General features: G+C 40.3%; 1 protein-coding gene across 3 annotated transcripts in view; it reads left to right on the forward strand.

Annotated features, from left to right (window-relative positions):
* Nucleotides 1-19,405, forward strand: part of PLEKHM3 (pleckstrin homology domain containing M3) — a 184,707-nt gene that overhangs the window by 110,659 nt on the left and 54,643 nt on the right. For all 3 annotated transcript variants that reach the window (XM_072121037.1, XM_072121038.1, XM_072121039.1), the window contains exons 5-6: nt 4,913-5,106; nt 9,704-9,767. In XM_072121037.1, coding sequence (XP_071977138.1) covers nt 4,913-5,106; nt 9,704-9,767 — 258 coding nt within the window. The remainder of the gene's footprint in view (nt 1-4,912; nt 5,107-9,703; nt 9,768-19,405) is intronic.

The following is a 19,405-nucleotide window of genomic DNA, read 5'->3' on the forward strand; positions in this document are numbered from 1 at the left end:
CTGGCCATATAGTAGCACATAATAACTGGCATGGCCGGCCATTTGCTGATATTTGATAAGTATTAACCCCTTCGCGCTCCGCGGCGGATATATCCGCCACGGAGCGCAGTGACTTAGCGCTCAGTGGCGGATATATCCGCCACGGCTCCTATGCCGGCTCGGCTCTGGATCAGAGCCGAACCGGCATCGGGAAACACGGGGTGCCGGCTGTAACTAATAGCCGGCACCCCAGTGTAACACCCGCGATCGGAGTTGTCTCCGATCGCGGGTGCTTAACCCGTTAGATGCCGCGGTCAGCGCGACCGCGGCATCTAACAAGTATCTGGGGGGTCTTTCCCCCACGATCGGCCCCCCCGAACCGTTTTCGGGGGGCGCCGATCGTTGCTATAGTAACTCTGGGGTCCGATCTGGACCCCAGAGTTACTAGCAAGAATTGCCAGTAAGATGGCGTCTGTGACGTCATCTTACTGGCAAAGTGCCAGCCTATGCAAGTGCATAGGCTGACACTGATAATACTCTGCAATACATGAGTATTGCAGAATATTATCATGAAGAAGCAATCAGAAGATTGCTTCTTCATGTACCATGGTATAAAAGTGAAAAAGTAAAAAAAAAAGTTATTCAATAAAAAAATAAAGTCATAAATCACTAAAAATGCCCCAAACCCCCAAAACATATAAAGAGACATATAACTCAAAAAAAAAGTCTAAATCATAACACAAACCCCACATATATAGTATCACCGCGTCCGTAACAACCCGTAGAATAAAAGTAAATCATTATTGAACCCCCACGATAAACGCCGTAAAAAAAAACTGTTATAAACCCTCCAAAAATTATGATTTTTACCTTTTCAATCCCACAAAAAATGATATAAAATGCGACCAAAAAACCATGTGTACTCCGACATGATACTGGTGCAAAGTACAACATGTCCCGCAAAAAATAAGCCATCAACCAGCTCCGTAGCCAAAAACGTAACAAAGTTATGCCACTTGGAAGATGGCAATACAAAAATTATAGATTTTTCCCCACATTAGGGTTTTGTTTGACAAATTTAGTAAAACGTAAGAAAATATATTCATGTCTGGTATCCCCGTAATCGTATCAACCCATAGAATAAAGATAACATGACTATTAGTCTATACGGTGAACACCAAAAAAAAAAAAGTCAAAAATCCAGTACAGAATTGATGCTTTTCTACTCCTGCCCTCAAAAAAAGTTCCTAAATTTTCAACAATAGGTGATACCAACCCCAAAATGGTAACAATGGAAAAAGCATCTCATCCCGCAAAAAAAATGCCGTCACATGGCCCCAATAACGAAAAAGCGAAAATTTTATAGCCTTCAAAAGGGGCCAATGAGGAAACTAAATTCCTGGCAGCTGCAGCGCCCTCCTTCCCTTCTGCGCCTCGCTGTGCCCCCATAAAACAAGTAACGGCCACATGTGGGGGGTCTTTGTACTCAGGAGAAATTGCAGAACAAATTGTATGGTGGGTTTTCTCTTTTTATATTTTGGAAATGTGTAAATTTTGGTGCTAAATGAACGTATAAGGGAACAATATGACCATTCTAAATTTCACCTCCATTTTGATTCAATTACTATGAAGATCTCAAGGGGTTAACAATCTTCGTAAAAGCTGTTTCTGATAGCTTGAGGGGTGCAGATTTGAAAATGGGTTGGTTATATAGGGGGTTTTGATGCTAAATATGTAAAATTTCATTCCAAACTGTATTTATCCCCAAAATAGTCAATTCTGAAAATCCGGAAAAGCGATATTCTATTTGCAAGCCGCGTGACGTCAAAATATATTATCCAGACATTTCAGAAATTATGAAAATGTAAAGTAGACAAATGGGAAATGTTATTCAGCAACTTATTTAGGTGGTAAATCTATCTGCCTGAAAACGTGATGATTTAGAATTTCGAAAATGGCAAATTTTTCAAAAAATTCATCACATTTTCTTTTTTTTGTAAATAAACGCAAAACTTATCTGCCAAAATTTACCACTAAAATGAAGTACAACATGTGGGGAAAAAACAATCTCAGAATCGTTTTGATAAGTAACAGTGTTCAAAAGTTATAACCATATAAAGCGAAGCAAGTCAGAATCCAAAAAATCGGGCTGAGCCTTAAGCTGTAAAATGGCTGCGTCCTTAAGGGGTTAAAGATAGAGCCATGAAGCTGGGACATCTTCAGAGCAGGATTGTTAGGTCCAGCTGCACCTCGCCCCATTTTGAGGGTGCAGTCACATGTCGCTTCTAACACATGCTTTTCAAAACCCATTCCATCAGCTGGAGAGAGATGTGGCTAATTATATAGCTATTAGCATATGTGTTTATAAAACACAGGTTAAGACAATGTTTGTAAACGCAAGTGTTAACAGCTGTTTACTTAGGCAAATCTCCCTTCAGCTGTTGCGTTAGACACAACGGGGCAGATTTACTTACCCGGTCCTGTCGCGATCCCCGAGGTGCGTTCTCCGACCAGGATGAAGTCCGGCGTGATTCTTCAAGATTGTGCGTCCATTTTCCTGCATCTGTTGCTTTCCTGCTGAAGCCCGCCGGAGTTCACCTTCTTCTTCCTGGTGTATGTGAGTGCATTGTCTTGCGCCACAATTTGAATTGTTAATCCCGCGCTTAATCCGAATCGGTCGGGTTGTCCGTCGGCCGCGACCCCCCCATTTGTGCCGCATGCAAGTCGGCACGGTTGCGGCAAAATCCGATCGTGTGCGCCAAAAACCCTACTTAAATGCGGCGTAAAATGGAAATAGTTGGGAAACCCGACTGACCCTTAGTAAATGTGTGACTGCACCCTGAGGGCTGATTAACTTAGAGACCTGCCTCAAAGTTTGAAAAGTATCTTAGACAATCTGACTGCTGTTACATGGGCTTGCTAGTTCATCACTACATGGCAGCATTATTTATATGTTCAATATATGAACACTACCATATTTTTCGGACTATAAGGCGCACTAAAAATCTTTAGATTTTCTCAGAAATCAAAGGTGCGCCTAATAGTCCAGTGCGCCTTATATATGAACCGTTCTTACAGACAACAGCTGCCTTAAACTGTGCACAGGTCTGCCACCTGCTGGTCATTCACCCTTACAATCAGGTGCGCCTTATACTCCGGTGTGCCTTATGTATGAACCTAGACGTTTTAGCAGGCATTTATTGATGGTGCTCCTTATACTCCGTTGCGCCTTATAGTCTGAAAAATACTGTATATGCCAAAATGCTTTGTCCTGTCCTGTGTGTATAAATCCCTCTTCTGTTAGGGCATATTCCCATTTCTTTTAGTAACATGGTAATGAAAATCACTTATTTGTGAAAAAGAGCAATAGATGTTATTGTTGCAGTATGAACAGAGTGAAATGTTCATATCATTTTGTTGAAATGCTTTTGCATAGTAACTTTAAGCAGATAATACAGCGTTAATCGGTCAGAGAGGTTTTGATTTAAAGTTTTGTTCTCCATAGTTCCCTATTGCTTTGTTGCCTGGACTTGTTAATCTGTTAATATTGTGACAAGGACATGTGGCAGGTAGTCTATTAAGCTATTCCATCCTGTGTTTGCAGCTGCATGCCAATGTAGTTTGAGCAGACACAGCCTAAAAGAATACTCTTTTGACTTCTGTCTTACAGTATAAGTCTATACACGTTTAGCGTGTGTACGGTGCTTTCCTGGCTCATTTGTGTCCTAACAACTGTGGTCCTAGCCTAAGCTTCCTGCGCACCCACACAAAGCTGATTCTCATCCATGCCGAGAATCAACAGTGGTTTCACGGACCTACAATGTTCACTTCAGTGGGTGAACAGATCTGTGATTGTCCTTTCGTTCGGGCTGCAAAATAATATATCATGCATATAATATAATCATATTGTGTTTTTGTAGCTTTCTCATTAGTTTAGTAAGTTGTTTTCCCATATGGAACTTTCCTCATTACTGTTGTTTAATATGAGCAACCTGATATGATTGATATGGTACAATATCTTGTCTTTCGCTGACAAATAGAAGGAAAAGCTTGTTTGTTTTTCTTTTTAATATTTTGAAGCATTCGGGCTATGAGGCAGTTGCTCCTGCATGCAATGTATACATCTGGCTTTGCGACTATGAAAGAGTATTTAAAGGAAATCTATCATTAAAATAAAGCATGAAATTAGGGATGCCTATTCATACATCCAAGCATTGTAGTAATTTTATATTATGTTATCCATGGCCTTTTCCCTTGCTTTCTAAGCACAGGAGATGCTCCCTGCAAAAGAGCTGTTGGAGCAGGGGGAATGGTGAGACAGTATAACAGCCTGTAAAGCCAGATCACAGAGGGGCTAGGGTAGCTCATTAGCATAATTTTAAAATTAGATTTTAGAAAGAATACGGCCATGGGTAACAAATATAAGAAGATTACCACAGTGCCTGGATCTAAAAGTAAGTGTCCCTGGTTTATCATGTTTGATTTACATGATGGTAGATTTACTTTAAAGGACATCTACCACCAGGATCAAGGATTGTAAACCAAGCCCACTTACAAGCTGGCGGGTGCCCCTTCTGGCAGAATCTACTCTTTCTTAGCTTCTTATGCCCTGGTTTTAACAAAAAAGGCTTTTAAATTATGTAAATGAGCCTGAGGGCCAACAGGCTCCATAGGTGTTAATAGAGCCTGGAGCCCCTTTGGCTCATTAGCATAATTGTTCATGGTTTTTTTTTCTTAAAAACAAGAGCATACGAAGATAAGAGAAGAGCAGATCCTACCAGAGGGGGCACATACCGGTATGTCTGTGTGCTTGGTTTACAATCCTTGATCCTGGTGGTAAATGCCCTTTAATCAGAAAAACACGTACAATAGGAACAAAGACAGACATCAAGTTTGAAGAAAATTTGTGCTGACAAAATGTTCTTTTCTACAGGTATCCAAGCAGGCCAAAGAGTTCCTCGAATATGTGTATGAAGAGCCATTGATTGATGTTCAGCAGGAGAACCCATTGCTCTACCGGCATGTGGATGCATTAGCTCAAATTGTCCGTCTAAGGCAACAGCTAAAATCACTTCGAGCTTATCTGTTTAGCTGTCGGGCGGTGGTTGCAGAAGACCTGCGTAGAAGGTGAGTATTGCAACAGTCATTGGAGAAAAGAAATTGTTCTTTTCAGGTTAGTCTCCCTAATAAACATTGCTCATGGATGCTTCTACATCCAGTGATGGTGCCATTTCTCCGGCGTATGACAAATGTGTCCATGTGTTCCACTTTTACATTGCACCATTTCTCCCACATCCATTATGTATTGAAATCTTAATATTCTGTAATGACTAGAAACCGAATCTCGGGCTAGAAACACCATAAAACTGGTGAGAACACAATCCAGCCACATAAGGGCATCCTTACTATATTATTCATGAACTTTTTGGTCTTGGCTACCATGTAGAGAAAAATGGCAATTGAAAACAGCACCGCATTATGGAATATGTGGTCATTTTTAGTGTTGGTTTTTCACAGGAGCTTCGCAGAATGTGTCGCTGGTGGTCAGTTTTTCTCCGCCTTGGATTAGCCCAAGCAGCTCCATACATACAATACTTTTATATGCTTAATAATGTCTTCTGATTGCCATTATTTCTGGAGATTTCCACTCTTTTACCTCCGAGTCTAAGGTAAAACTGCAGGCCAGTCTACTGTGTGTTTATTCTGAACTAGCTGAGCGTTTCCGAGGTTTTTTGCTCAGGCTATACAATACATACCTCACAGGAGATGAGGTCCCCAGTTATATTTAGTTTTGACTCCTATACAGTAACAATGAAGGGAGGCTTATCAGTTTTTTTGCAGTCCATACTTGTCTTCCATGTGTGAATAACAGTAAGTATGACCAATGGAAGTCCTATGACAGTCTTATAAACAGACTGGAACCCTCTGTTAACATTTCTGTCTGTGAACTAAAAGTCAGAATGATAAATGAGATCGAGACACTTCTGCATTTGCTATTGTTGTTTTCCCATCTTCATCCTTATTAGGTAAATTCTGTGGTACAACAGATATCTCATTGGTGAAGTATTAAATAGAAAAGTCTGTATCTCTGGATACATAAAGAATCTTCAATTTGTAAGACAGGCTGTGTTTTACCTATGTTTGAGGGCGTCTGTAAGATATTTAAGGTTGGATATGCCATGATAACTGTTTGCCACTCTTATAAGGTCCTTTCACGTTGGCCAATTGTTGGGCATTAATAGATGCATGAACGATAGTCAACCAGTGTTGACCATTTTACCCTAATTTTCTGGAATATCCTACAAGCAGGATCTGATTGTACTTAGAAAAGGGGTTTACATAATGTCTCCCATACATGGAATATACTGAAAGTTCTTTAGCTAAAATTACTTCAGTCTCCCAGTGAAATGGATGATGCATTTAACTGCTTCATTACTGGCACAGTGCTATACACCAAGAAATAACTATTCTAGGCATCTTACTTAAATAGGATTGATTGAAAAAGCCTTCCAGTCTACATTAATAGTCATCCCTTGTGAAACATTCCAGATGGCTGGAATCTCTTTGGTAAAGACCCTGGAATCTATATAATGGAACATTTATTTACAATATCTTGGTAGATAGGTATATTGGGGAAATGTCATGTAAACATTCTAAATCACTGGCATTTCAGTAAGTAAATTGTGTGTGAGACAGCTTATTAGGATCAACAGACAAGCACCCAAAACAAGGCCCCCTCTTGGGATAATGTGTTGAGGTTACTGCTCAAAAGGTGTTATGTCTCCAGCCCTGAGAAAACCTGATGCCGGGGCAGTCCATTTCCAGTTTCTCCTAGAAGATTGATGATTGAGGTTCCATTGTACCACTGCAGCCAGCTATATTTAATTATTGTCCTTTCACAATAATTTTTTGTCCTTCATAAATTTAAGAAAAGATTGTATATATTCTGAAAAGAACTGATAACGTTGCTAAGGTAACATAATAAGAAATGCAAGATTAAACATATCTGCTTTTTTTCCTTAAAGGACATCTACCACCAGGATGAAGGATTGTAAACCAAGCACACTTACAAGATGGTGTGTGCCCCGTATTTTGGTCTTTTATCACCTTTTTTACCCTTGTTTTTACAAAAAAAGGTAGTCCCGGAGGCTCATTTGTATAATATATTTTTGTAAAACCAAGTGCATATGGAGCTAAAAGTATAGGGGGGGGGGGGCACACCCCAGCATCAAAGTGTGCTTGGTTTACAAACCTTTATCCTGGTAGTAGATTTCAGATTCCAGGTTTTTATATTGACACATACTGTGACTGCAGATCAGCTACTTAAAGGGACCTGGTTAAAGGGACCAGGGAACTCCAGCCAGATCTACGACCATGTCACTGTATACCAGGCACAGTGCTGTACATAGCATAATAGCTGTGCCTGTGATAGCAGCTCATTCTCATCCATTTGAATTGACCTCCAGAGTTTTCAGTTGACTGGGAAATGTGATGAAGCCACAGCTCTCAACCAAGAGCCCATTTGTACATTTATATATTTTTGTGTTATCCTTTGAAGAATAGAATGTAGATTAACATATGATCAATGAGGGTCAAACTATTGAGACCACTATCACAAAAAATTAAGCTGACGGGAATGGAGCAGCGGAATACATCTGTAACTACCATTCGGTTGACTGCTAAAGACTCCTTTTGCACCATTGGTGTGCACTGGGGATCCGAGAGGTTGTAGCCTTTGAAAATGCGTTGTTATTGGGATAACATCTTTAAAAGGATATTCTACAATTTTTATAGGTGCCTATTCATAGAAAAGGACATAAATAGACTGCTATTCAGAACACCATACTGAGGTTCATTCAGATCATGTAGAAAGAGACACTAGATTTTTTTTGTTATTTTTGTTCCAAGTTATTCCACAAGACACATTGTATATGTTGTTCTTCAAATTTAGTGCTAAGAATATTGTTAACCACAACTATATATATGCATAATCTCTGGATTTATCTGCACACCATTTACCCTGTGCTCTGTGTGACTAATAAGATTATATATTTCAGATGTGTGACAAAGAACTGGCCCGCTACTGTTAACGGTAGTTGAGCAGTAAGCACGGCTTAGGGCAAATGACTGGTTTGCAAAATAAGATTACACTTTGAGAAATACAGTCAAATCAAATCAATGGTAACACAGATGTAGCATTGCCTTTAATTGAGGAGATTGTCTGTCTTTAAATGTTACCCGATATAGGAGTCTGGCAGGGCTGCACCAAAAACATGTTCACTGTAATTTTGAGATATTAATCTAACAAAGACTTTGACTAATGTCTGAAACAGCCTCTGTCTGTCTACTAAGTATGTCAAAATGTAATATAACCAAAGAGATATGTGCCTATTATACAACTATGACAAGATCTGGAATACAAATTATTCTTTTATTGTGTAGTTGGTGGAACATAATACCTTATTATTCTATATACCAAACTGCTGACACCTCTGGGTTTGTAGATTATTTTTTTGTGATTTCTTTGTCATTAATGTTGGTCTATAATGATAGAAATAAATAATTTAATTTACTTCTTCTGGAGGCATGCCCAGTCCAAGCTCTTTTTGTTGCAAGTTTCACAGATTGGATTTCCATGGCCTAGAAGCAGCACACACCGTGCTGATACAAAGAATTAAAGCTACATGTTTTCTGGAGTCAGCAGTTGACAACCACTGGACTAAATAGTATCAATACATTCTCACTGTCAATACAGGATGATAAACAAACCTTAGTTATATATATAGGTTATTTATATTAATTTCTCACCAAACATTAATATTATAAAGTATTGTATGACTCTTTAATAATAGTAACACAGATGACGCAGCGCTACCCAGAGTTTGAGTGAGAGTGATGGTAGAATTTTAAAGAGAACCCGTCATAAGAAATGGGCTTAATAGACCACTACTAGTATGTTGTCAAGCAGCTCAACACCTTCCAGACCATGTTTCCTTCATGGCTCAGCATGGTGATATCATCCAGAAAATCAAGTTTGAAGTGAGATGTAAAAAGGCAAGGAGGCGGAGAGTTTAACATTGAAGTTAAGCTCTCCCCACATCCTCCCATGTGATTGACATCATGCATCGGGCTTCAGGAGATCTGCATAGTGATGTTTCTGGATGCAGGACTATCGATTATAGTGAAGGGAGCGTTCTAGGCAAGGAGAGCTTGACTTCAGTGCTAAATTCTCCGCCTCCTTGATTTTATACAACTAGTTCACCTCTCACTTCAATTCTGATGTTCTGGATGATTTCAACATAGAGGACCATGAGAGAAACATTATCTGGAAAGTGTTTAGCTGTATGACAACATACTGGTTTCTTAGGTCAATATCTGCTGACGGGTTTCCTTTAATGATTACAGGAAGGGGAGTAGAGAGCAGGTGTCAAGTGAGACACAGGATGCTGCAGGGATCGGTTTTCCTCTCTCCAAAGTGACTTCTTTTATATCCATAGTCTTAAGTACATATCTTTAATGTCCTTTTTGATGCTATTCAGGAGTGTGTAAGCAGTGAGGGAGCAGATTCTCCCAATCTTTTTGTTTGTTTTCATAGCAACTAGAAAATGCAGAAAAGATATTTCTCCTCACACATGACACACTAAAATGAAAAGCAATCCAACAAGTAAGTTACATTATAACATGCACATCTTTTTACTTAACTTATATTGTTTATATTTTCCAGAATATTCCCACGTGAATACCTTTTTCAGCAAATCCATCTATACTCTCTTGCAGACCTGCAACAGGTATTATTATGAATTTTTATTGTTTTTTGAAAAGGCACTTACCGTATATGTGTACAATAAAACATTCAGTGTTTTCCATATTAATCAATATGATGAACTACTAGATTAATAATCTATGAGATATTGAAATCTACAATTGTTTTATCCTACAATTCTTTATTTGAGTTCATTTGAGTTCAAAGTTCATTTTACATATTGTTTAAGGCTCCCTTTTGTGTAATAGTATATTACTGCCTGAGAGGTCCAGGTATTAGGTGTGGAGTTTCCTAGGACAGTGGTCCCCAAAATGTCTGGGTGTGAAGTTTGTGTTTGCTTAAAATGGCAGAAGGAGCCCAGTTTGAACAGTGTCTTGGAGCCAGGTGCGGTCCTGACATGTTTTGATCTTAAAGATCTCTCTTTTTCAACTTCTCATGTGGTAAGAACTGTCCCTGGTCTTTGTACATCCTTTATGGGAATGTAAAGGAAATGTACCATCACCAAAAAGTAATTAGAAAACCTACAGATGCTCACATGTCCTCCTCTTCATCTTGATGCTGGAACTTGTCTTCTCTAATCTTGACATGCCGGGATCACCTAGAAAAAAGACTCTTAATTAGCAGGACGGAGTGCAGGGACGAGATGTCCGTTACTCCGGGCTGCTAATTATACACGCCCCCCTGATTGACACAACTTCTCTTTCCCAGCATGGGAGAGGGAGATGCAGGGGCATACATAATCTTTTTCTAGGTGATCCCAGCATATTGAGATTAAAGAAGACTAAGCCTGGAAACCTAGAAATGTTTACTTTGGTACGTTGGCTTCAAATCATGAGCAAACAAAGTATTTCTCCACACGTACAAATATAGAATAGACCTGTTATTGGTAGTTCTGTCATTTCTGTATAATCGGTGTCACATCAGTTGTATTAATTAATTAAGGCTACCAAAAGATTGGTGTAGTCACATGACTCTCCATAGTCAGCCATATTGGCAACACAAGGTCGATGTTTGGCATAGCCTGAATACTAACTTGCAAATGAGTGATAAATGCAAGCCATCTGAGGAATTTCACTGTATACCTCCCCCTCTCCCCCCCCCCCCCCGCACTTCCTGCGGCTGCTAGATTACACAGGATAGAGGGAGGAGGGAGAGAATAGGGGGTTGGGTGAGACATGTTTTGCTCATTGTAACAGCCTGTGAATCTGCAGTAAGGAAAATTAGAAAAGTGTCTAAAAACCTTAAAGAGTTAAAATAATTATGTATACCTACACTCACTAGACACTTTATTAGGTACACCATGCTAGTAACGGGGTGGACCCCCTTTTGCCTTCAGAACTGCCTCAATTCTTCGTGGAATAGATTCAACAAGGTGCTGGAAGCATTCCTCAGAGATTTTGGTCCATATTGACATGATGGCATCACACAGTTGCCGCAGATTTGTCGGCTGCACACCCATGATGTGAATCTCCCGTTCCACCAAATCCCAAAGATGCTCTATTGGATTGAGATCTGGTGACTGTGGACGCCATTTGAGTACAGTGACCTCATTGTCATGTTCAAGAAACCATTCTGAGAGAATTCCAGCTTTATGACATGGCGCATTATCCTGCTGAAAGTAGCCATCAGATGTTGGGTACATTGTGGTCATAAAGGGATGGACATGGTCAGCAACAATACTCAGGTAGGCTGTGGCGTTGCAACGATGCTCAATTGGTACCAAGGGGCCCAAAGTGTGCCAAGAAAATATTCCCCACACCATGACACCACCAGCCTGAACCGTTGATACAAGGCAGGATGGATCCATGCTTTCATGTTGTTGACGCCAAATTCTGACCCTACCATCCGAATGTCGCAGCAGAAATCGAGACTCATCAGACCAGGCAACGTTTTTCCAATCTTCTACTGTCCAATTTCGATGAGCTTGTGCAAATTGTAGCCTCAGTTTCCTGTTCTTAGCTGAAAGGAGTAGCACCCGGTGTGGTCTTCTGCTGCTGTAGCCCATCTGCCTCAAAGTTCGACGTACTGTGCGTTCAGAGATGCTCTTCTGCCTACCTTGGTTGTAACAGGTGGCGATTTGAGTCACTGTTGCCTTTCTATCAGCTCGAATCAGTCTGCCCATTCTGACCGCTGGCATCAACAAGGCATTTTCAGCCCACAGAACTGCCGCTTACTGGATGTTTTTTCTTTTTCGGACCATTCTCTGTAAACCCTAGAGATGGTTGTGCGTGAAAATCCCAGTAGATCAGCAGTTTCTGAAATACTCAGACCAGCCCTTCTGGCACCAACAACCATGCCACGTTCAAAGGCACTCAAATCACCTTTCTTCCCCATACTGATGCTCAGTTTGAACTGCAGGAGACTGTCTTGACCATGTCTACATGCCTAAATGCACTGAGTTGCCGACATGTGATTGGCTGATTAGAAATTAAGTGTTAACGAACAGTTGGACAGGTGTACCCAATAAAGTGGCCGTTGAGTGTATGATTACATTAACAGATTAGATCATATCCATTTAGTAAGCAGCTGCTGGGCAAAGGACCAGGTGCCATTAAGCTCTATTGTGGCCGTGATGTGGGGCAGTTGCGGGCCCCCCTGTCACTCCGCATTGCACTGGCCTCTTTAGTCCCTAGACCTATTTTAGCTTCTGATTAGATTGTTTTTACTTTTTCTCAATAATGAGGCCTCGCCCACCACATTGGCCCTTCTGTGGAGCCACCAGAAAAGGGCCTGTAAGTCCATGCTGTTCCCAGCAGCATTGACCAACAAACTAAGATGGAGGACGTGTTCCCCTTCACACCTGTAATATGACACCAGCTACTTAGAGCCAGCTGTTGGTGATGCCACACATGGCGTTTTTGGTCTGTTTTTAACTCCTTCCCGGCGCGCGCCGGGTCCCGGTGCATGGAAAGGGCTCGCGGGCCCTCTCCATAGCCGGTAAGCTTACCGGTAACACCCACGATCGGTGCATGGGCGCCGCCATCTTGTCGCGGATCATCGCTCCCCGATGATGTCACGGGGAGCAGCGATCCGTCGCCATGGTAGCCTCGGGTGTTTAACACATGCATTACAATGTGCTAATTGCACATTGTAATGAATGGAGAGTAAAATCCACATATACTGCCATATAGTAGTATGGCAGTATATGATAGGATCGATCAGACAACCTAGGGTTAGAGTACCCTAGGGAGTCTGAAAAATAGTAAAAGTAAAAATAAAAAAAAGTTTAAAAAAAAAATTATAATAAAAAAACCTAAAAATTCTAATCACCCCCCTTTCCCTAGAACTGATATAAATATAAATAAACTGTAAAAATCATAAACACATTAGGTATCGCCGTTTCCGAAAATGCCCGATCTATCAAAATATAATAACAGTTTTTCACTGCATTTAACCCCGTAACGGATAATAGCGTCCAAAGTCGAAAATGAAATTTTTTTGCCATTTTCAAAAATATAAAAAAATTCATAAAAAGGTAGCATTGTCCCAAAAATAATAGCAATGAAAACGCCATCAAAATTTGCAAATAATGACACTACCCACAGCTCCGTACACCAAAGTATGAAAAAGTTTTTTGTACAGGAGGTTTTAATTTTTTTAAATGTATGAAAACATTATAAAACCTATACAAATTTGGTATCCACGTGATCGTACCGAGCCAAAGAACAAAGTAGACATGTCATTTGGGACGCAGAGTGAAAGCTGTAAAATCCAAGCCCACAAGAAAACGTCGCAAATGTGGTTTATCACCATTTTCACTACATTTGGAATTTTTTTCCCGCTTCACAGTACACGCCATGGAATATTAGTGCAATTTGATACGCAGAAAATAAGCCATAACTCAGCTCTTTATGTGGAAAAATAAAAAAAATTATAGATTTTTGAAGTTGGTGAGTGAAAAATGGAAGTGAAAAAACAAAAAAAAGTCCAAGCCGTTAAGGGGTTAAGGATGCATTTTCAGTCCATTTAAAAATGCAAGCGTCTCTGTTTGGCTGCTAAGAACCTGTTTATCTTAATAGATAAACATGTTCGAAGCAGCCAAACGCATGGTAAACGGTCAAAAACGCATGTTTTTTTTTAAATGGATTGAAAAGGCATGCTTAAAACCGGACCAAAAACACCACATGCGGTATCACCCTGAGGCTGTAGTCACATGTGGCGTTTAGCGCTTGCATTTCAAAACGCATTGCAACAGCTGAAGAGTGATTAAATACAACCATTAATGGGGCACATTTACTTACCCGGTACTGTCGCGATCCCCGATCTGGACGGTCCGACGAAGATGAAGTCCAGTACGAAATCATCAGGAAATCCAACGAAAATGCGCATCGCGAACCCCACTGTGTCAAAAAATGCATGCATTAACACAGCGGTGTGTTTTGTAAAGGCAAATGTTACCAGCTATTTAATTAGGCTAATCTCTCTTCAGCTGTTGCAATGCGTTCTGAAACGTATAAGTTAAACGCCACATGCGTCTGCGCACTACGGGAGGTACAGCAAGGAGGACGGCAGGGAATCCAGAAGTCTTGGTGCAGTCCAAGATGGGTAAATACTGAATGTAATATGGGTTTGTGAGTATATATATTATATGTGCGTGTGTGGTAGATACATGTGTATGTAATATGTGTGTATATATTTTATATGTGGCAGTGGGTATTTTACATACGGGATGTTGACCGGCATCTGTCAAATTTAGGGCATAGGCAGGGCTTACCCCTAAGAGAAGGGAAGAGGGGGCATGAAATATAAGAAAGGATTTTACCTTATTTTTATTTATTTTTATTGTGTGGGGAAACAAGGGGAAGTAAGAATAATATGACCCACGTTTTTATCGCCTCACCCTCACACCGCACAATAAAAATGCCCATGAGTATTTCATTAGTGTCTACAAAGGGGTAGTAGTAATGGTTGTGGTCATGGTTATTGGGGAGAGGAGCCCCGTTATGAATTTCACCCCGAGTCACAGTGGACTTTCATTATGCCACTGTTCTAATAACCAATTAATTGCTTTTGGCATTCGCGCTTCCACTCGTTGTCATAAATATACTCCATGAACTAATCTCTTGAATCAAACATTTTTAAAGGAAGGGTCTTTTTAGTTAGTTTCCATTTCTCTGTCTGCTCTCTCGTCCCACTCATCTCATTGTGGAAGTGAATTTCTCAGTTTGCTCTAGTGGAGATGTGGATTTAGTTTCCACAAGCTGCGGCCTGCGGACAATTTTTCATGTGTGCTTCACAGCGTGGCATGAGGTTTTCAAGCCTTTGCCAAGACAAATAAATAGAAGCCACTCTCTTTTGGACTATACTATGTTTATATGTAATTTTTGATTTACTGAAATATCTGTTCCAGACAAGTTAAGTGGAGCGAGAGTGCATTTGTCATAGGTAAATTGCAGGTCCTCTTGTCCTTTACAGATGGAATTCAGGAGGAAATTTAGAACTAATCTGTAATGAGCAAAATACAATTTATTTATGGTCTACCAGGTTTTTTTCGCTACTCTCTTTTGCTTTTCTCTACTGTTGGTGAAAACTGTTGAGAAATGAAGACTGACAAATTATATATCACACAGATTAAAACATTGCACATGTTGGTATGTCTTGTATGACACAGAATTTACTATACACTATAGGATGTATTATTTCACACTGTTCATTGTTCAGTCCTGTTACACTATATTATACTGTTCTCTACACTATTTGTGTATATATTGTGAGTAGATACCGATTATTGCAAGAATGATATCAAATGGTAAATCTTTTCTTTGCAGATTACCCATTATGCAATCCAGCAATTGTTATGCCAGGCATCAAAGTTGTCCAAATAATCGGATAACTAAAAGCTTACTCCCCTGGTCAACCTACAAGCTAATTTGCGTAAAAACTTCAAAATATTCAAAATGACAGATTGCTGAGACACAGGAAAATGCTATATCTCACAAATATTTTTGTAAACATTTCATATCTTTTAAAGCACTGAAGATATTAAATGAAATCAACCATTTAAAAAAAATTAAAAACACCTAGAATCACATGCTCTCCTCATTGATTAAATGTTTTCCTTTGTTTCTTTTCCCTCTCTTATCGGCTGTTTTTTTTACATTTTTTTTAAAGAAATCTGAGAGAGGCAGCCTGATGGCTCATTGAATTGAGTGAATCTGTGCTCTTATATGTGGTCATAAACACTTTAACCCCTCCCACCAAAGGACTTTTTTCCTGTGTAGCAAACTGTACTTCCTAGTGTACCGTATATACTCGAATATAAGCCGAGATTTTCAGCATAAAAAATGTTCAGAAAAACCCATAATCAGCTTTTGAACAAGTAAAAAAAAACCAAGTACAGGCGGTCCCCTACTTAAGAACACCTGACTTACATATGACCCCTAGTTACAAACGGACCTCTGGATGTTGGTAATTTACTGTACTTTAGTCCTATGCTAGAATAAACAACTATAACAGTTATAAATGGTGTCTGTAATTAAGATTTAGTGTTAATCCTGGTTCTTATGACAATCCAACATTTTTAAAATCCAATTGTCACAGAGACCAAAAAAAATGTTACTGGGGTTACAATAATAAAGTATACAGTTCCGACTTACATACAAACTCAACTTAAGAACAAACCTACAGACCCTATCTTGTATGTAAGCCGGGGACTGCCTGTACTCATATATCCGATGTCCCTCACAGGTCCTCTTCCAGCAGTGGCAGGTCCACGTGCATTGGCCGCACATACACTATGAGTCAGACAGTAGGTGTTCTCCTTATGGAGAGATTGCCAATTAAGGCCACCTTTAAGGCGTGTGGAGACATAAAGCCATGGATGCTCCACTATGGAATTCTGGGAAGAATGCAAATATGTTTTCCAATGTGTTAAATGGAAAACAATACCTCCTTTTGCTACCTTGACAGGCAGGCCCCTTAACACCAAGTATGACCTACAAGAAGTCTAAAAACATGATTGAGAGGCTATTGACTAGGGTCAGACAGTAGGTGTTCTCCTTAAGAACACCTACTTTAGACTTCTTGTAGGTCTCCTTAAGCAGGACACCTACTGTCTGACCCTAGTCAATAGCCTCTCAAACAGCCAAATCAGTTCCCTATGCTGTACTGAGGAGACCCAACCAGGTTGAAACAGTGCTGTCTACAGTTGGGAGTATGTTCCTGGATAGAGGCTCCTGGACGACAGGTGGAGTTTGGAGGTTGTGAGTTCAAATCCCTGGGAGTCTGTTCCTTCTAGAATAGATATACTGGTTTGGCTTAATCCCACATCATGTTTTTAGCCTTCTTGTAGGTTATACTTAGTGTCAAGGGGGTTGCCTGTCAAGGTAGCAAAAGGAGGTATTGTTTGCCATTTAACACCTTGGAGAACTTATTTGCATTCTTCCCATACACTATGAGGGCAGCCAACAGCTGACAACACTGGGTCAGCACGGGATCTGTCTCTGCTGGGGGAGACTGAAATCAAGGAGACCTTCGGGGGGGGGGGGGGGTTGCGGAAGGCTGAGTATTGAGTTACTTTTTTATATACTGGAGTAGGGGCTGGTTGTATCCTGGGGGCCGGTTGGCTATATACTAGAGCCTGGCTGGCTAGCTGGCTATATACTGGGGGCTGGCTGGTTGGCTATATACTGCAGACTGTTTTTTTAATATACTGGGACCAGCTGGCTATATACTGGGGCTGAGCTGGCTGTACACTAGGGGTCACGGGCTGGCAGACTATATGCTTGGAGGCATTGGCTGGCTGGCTATATACTGGGGGCATAGGCTGGCTGGCTGTATACTGAGGACTGGCTATATGTTGGGGCTTGGGCTGACTGGCTATATGTTGGGGCTTGGGCTGGGTGGCTGTATACTAGGGGCATGGGCTGGCTAGCCATATACTGGGGTATGGGCTGGCTGGCTATATATTGAGGCATGGGCTGGCTTGCTATATACTGGGTCAATGGCTGCTTATATACTAGTGCAGGGGCTTGCTATATAATGGGGCAAAGGATGGCTATATACTAGGGCAGGGGATGTCTATATACTGGATGTTGGCTGGATATACACTGGGGGCATGGGCGGGCTGGCTGGCAATATGGCCACGGCATGCACCCTTCCTGTACCTGTTGCCCTAAATGAATTAGAGAAACGTTTTCACGAAGAAGCAGATGAGTGCCACGTTTTCTTTCTACTACATGATACTGGCTGGCAATATACTGTGGGACAAGGGAATGGCTAGCCATATACTGGTGGCAGGGGAATGGCTATATTCTGGGGGGTAGTCGGCTGGCTAGCTATATACTGGGTGAAAGCTGTAAGCAATGTATTTCCCACCATAGGTGTATACTTGAGTCACTTGGTTGTCCCAGTTTCTTGTGGTAAAATTAGGTTCCTTGGCTTATACGGTAATTATTTAATATTCCATGCAGTATAATGGGAAGCTGAAAAAAGCAATAAAAAAACTCAAAAAAAAACAATTGCAACATTTTCTTGTGGGCTCTGAATTTCAAAGTTCGCTCCAAGTTATACCACTGCTTTGTTCCCTGCATCAGTATGGAGATGCCAAATTTATATTTCATTATGGTTTAATAGATTTTAAAAAACTAAAACCTTTTGTACAAAAAAAAAAAATTTGCCATTTTCCCATATTCTGAGGCCAATAACTTGACATACTTTAGTGTATTGTATTTTGTGGGAAAATCTGACATTTTCATTGCTACTATTTTGAAGACTGTACAACAGTTCAATCACCTTTTAATACATTTTTATGTTTTGCAAATTGGCAAAACATTTGTGATTTGGACATGTGGGTGCTATTTCCTGCTACAGGGTTCTCAGTCAGGAATAATTGGTTTTATATTTTGATAGATAAGGACTTTTGGGACGCAATAATACCTACCATGTTTATTATTGTGTTTGTTTCTTTTTATTTGCAATATAGGGTTAGGAGGGGGTGGTTTGGAGTTTTTGTTTATTTTTTTTATCTTTTTATTTTTTCAAAGTCCCCCTAAGGTACTTTAACCCTAGAGGGTCTGATTGCTCATACCATATAACACTGTGGACTGAAGAAAAAAAGACTGCAGGCTGTCTGCGGGGATACGGAACCGATGCTGCAGCATCGCTGTTTAGAAGAGGACCCGTCGGGGGGGGCGTCAGTAGGTGAGTACACTGTTTGTTTGTTTTTTCTTGACTCGATTATAAGCTGAGGTGAGGTTTTTCAGCACATTTTTTGAGCTGAAAAACTTGGCTTATACTCGAGTATATACGGTATTATTGTTTGTATTATGAATAAATTTACAATTTTCCAATATACATCCTGTATTGATTCCTCACGGTTCTCTAGATCTCTGCTTGCTGTCCTTCTATAAAAATCTTCTATATTTACTTTTAGTGGACAGAAATCTGACCGTGGTCACAGAGGTGCACGGCTCTTTAGTATCAAAGAGTAAGAAGAGCTGTGTTATGTTATGAGCCGTGCACCTGTGTGACCATGGTCAGGTTTCTGTCCACAGGAAGTAAACATAGAAGCTTTCTATAGTATGACAGCAAACAGAGATCTAGAGAACCATGAGGAATTGATACAGAAAGTATATTGGAAAATTGTATAACTTTTCATTATACAAACAATAACATTTATTGGCTGAAATGTGAATACCCCTTTAACTATTATTCTTAATCCCC

The sequence above is a fragment of the Engystomops pustulosus genome, chromosome 8 (genome assembly GCF_040894005.1).
Source record: "Engystomops pustulosus chromosome 8, aEngPut4.maternal, whole genome shotgun sequence".
NCBI classification, from domain to species: Eukaryota; Metazoa; Chordata; class Amphibia; order Anura; family Leptodactylidae; genus Engystomops; species Engystomops pustulosus.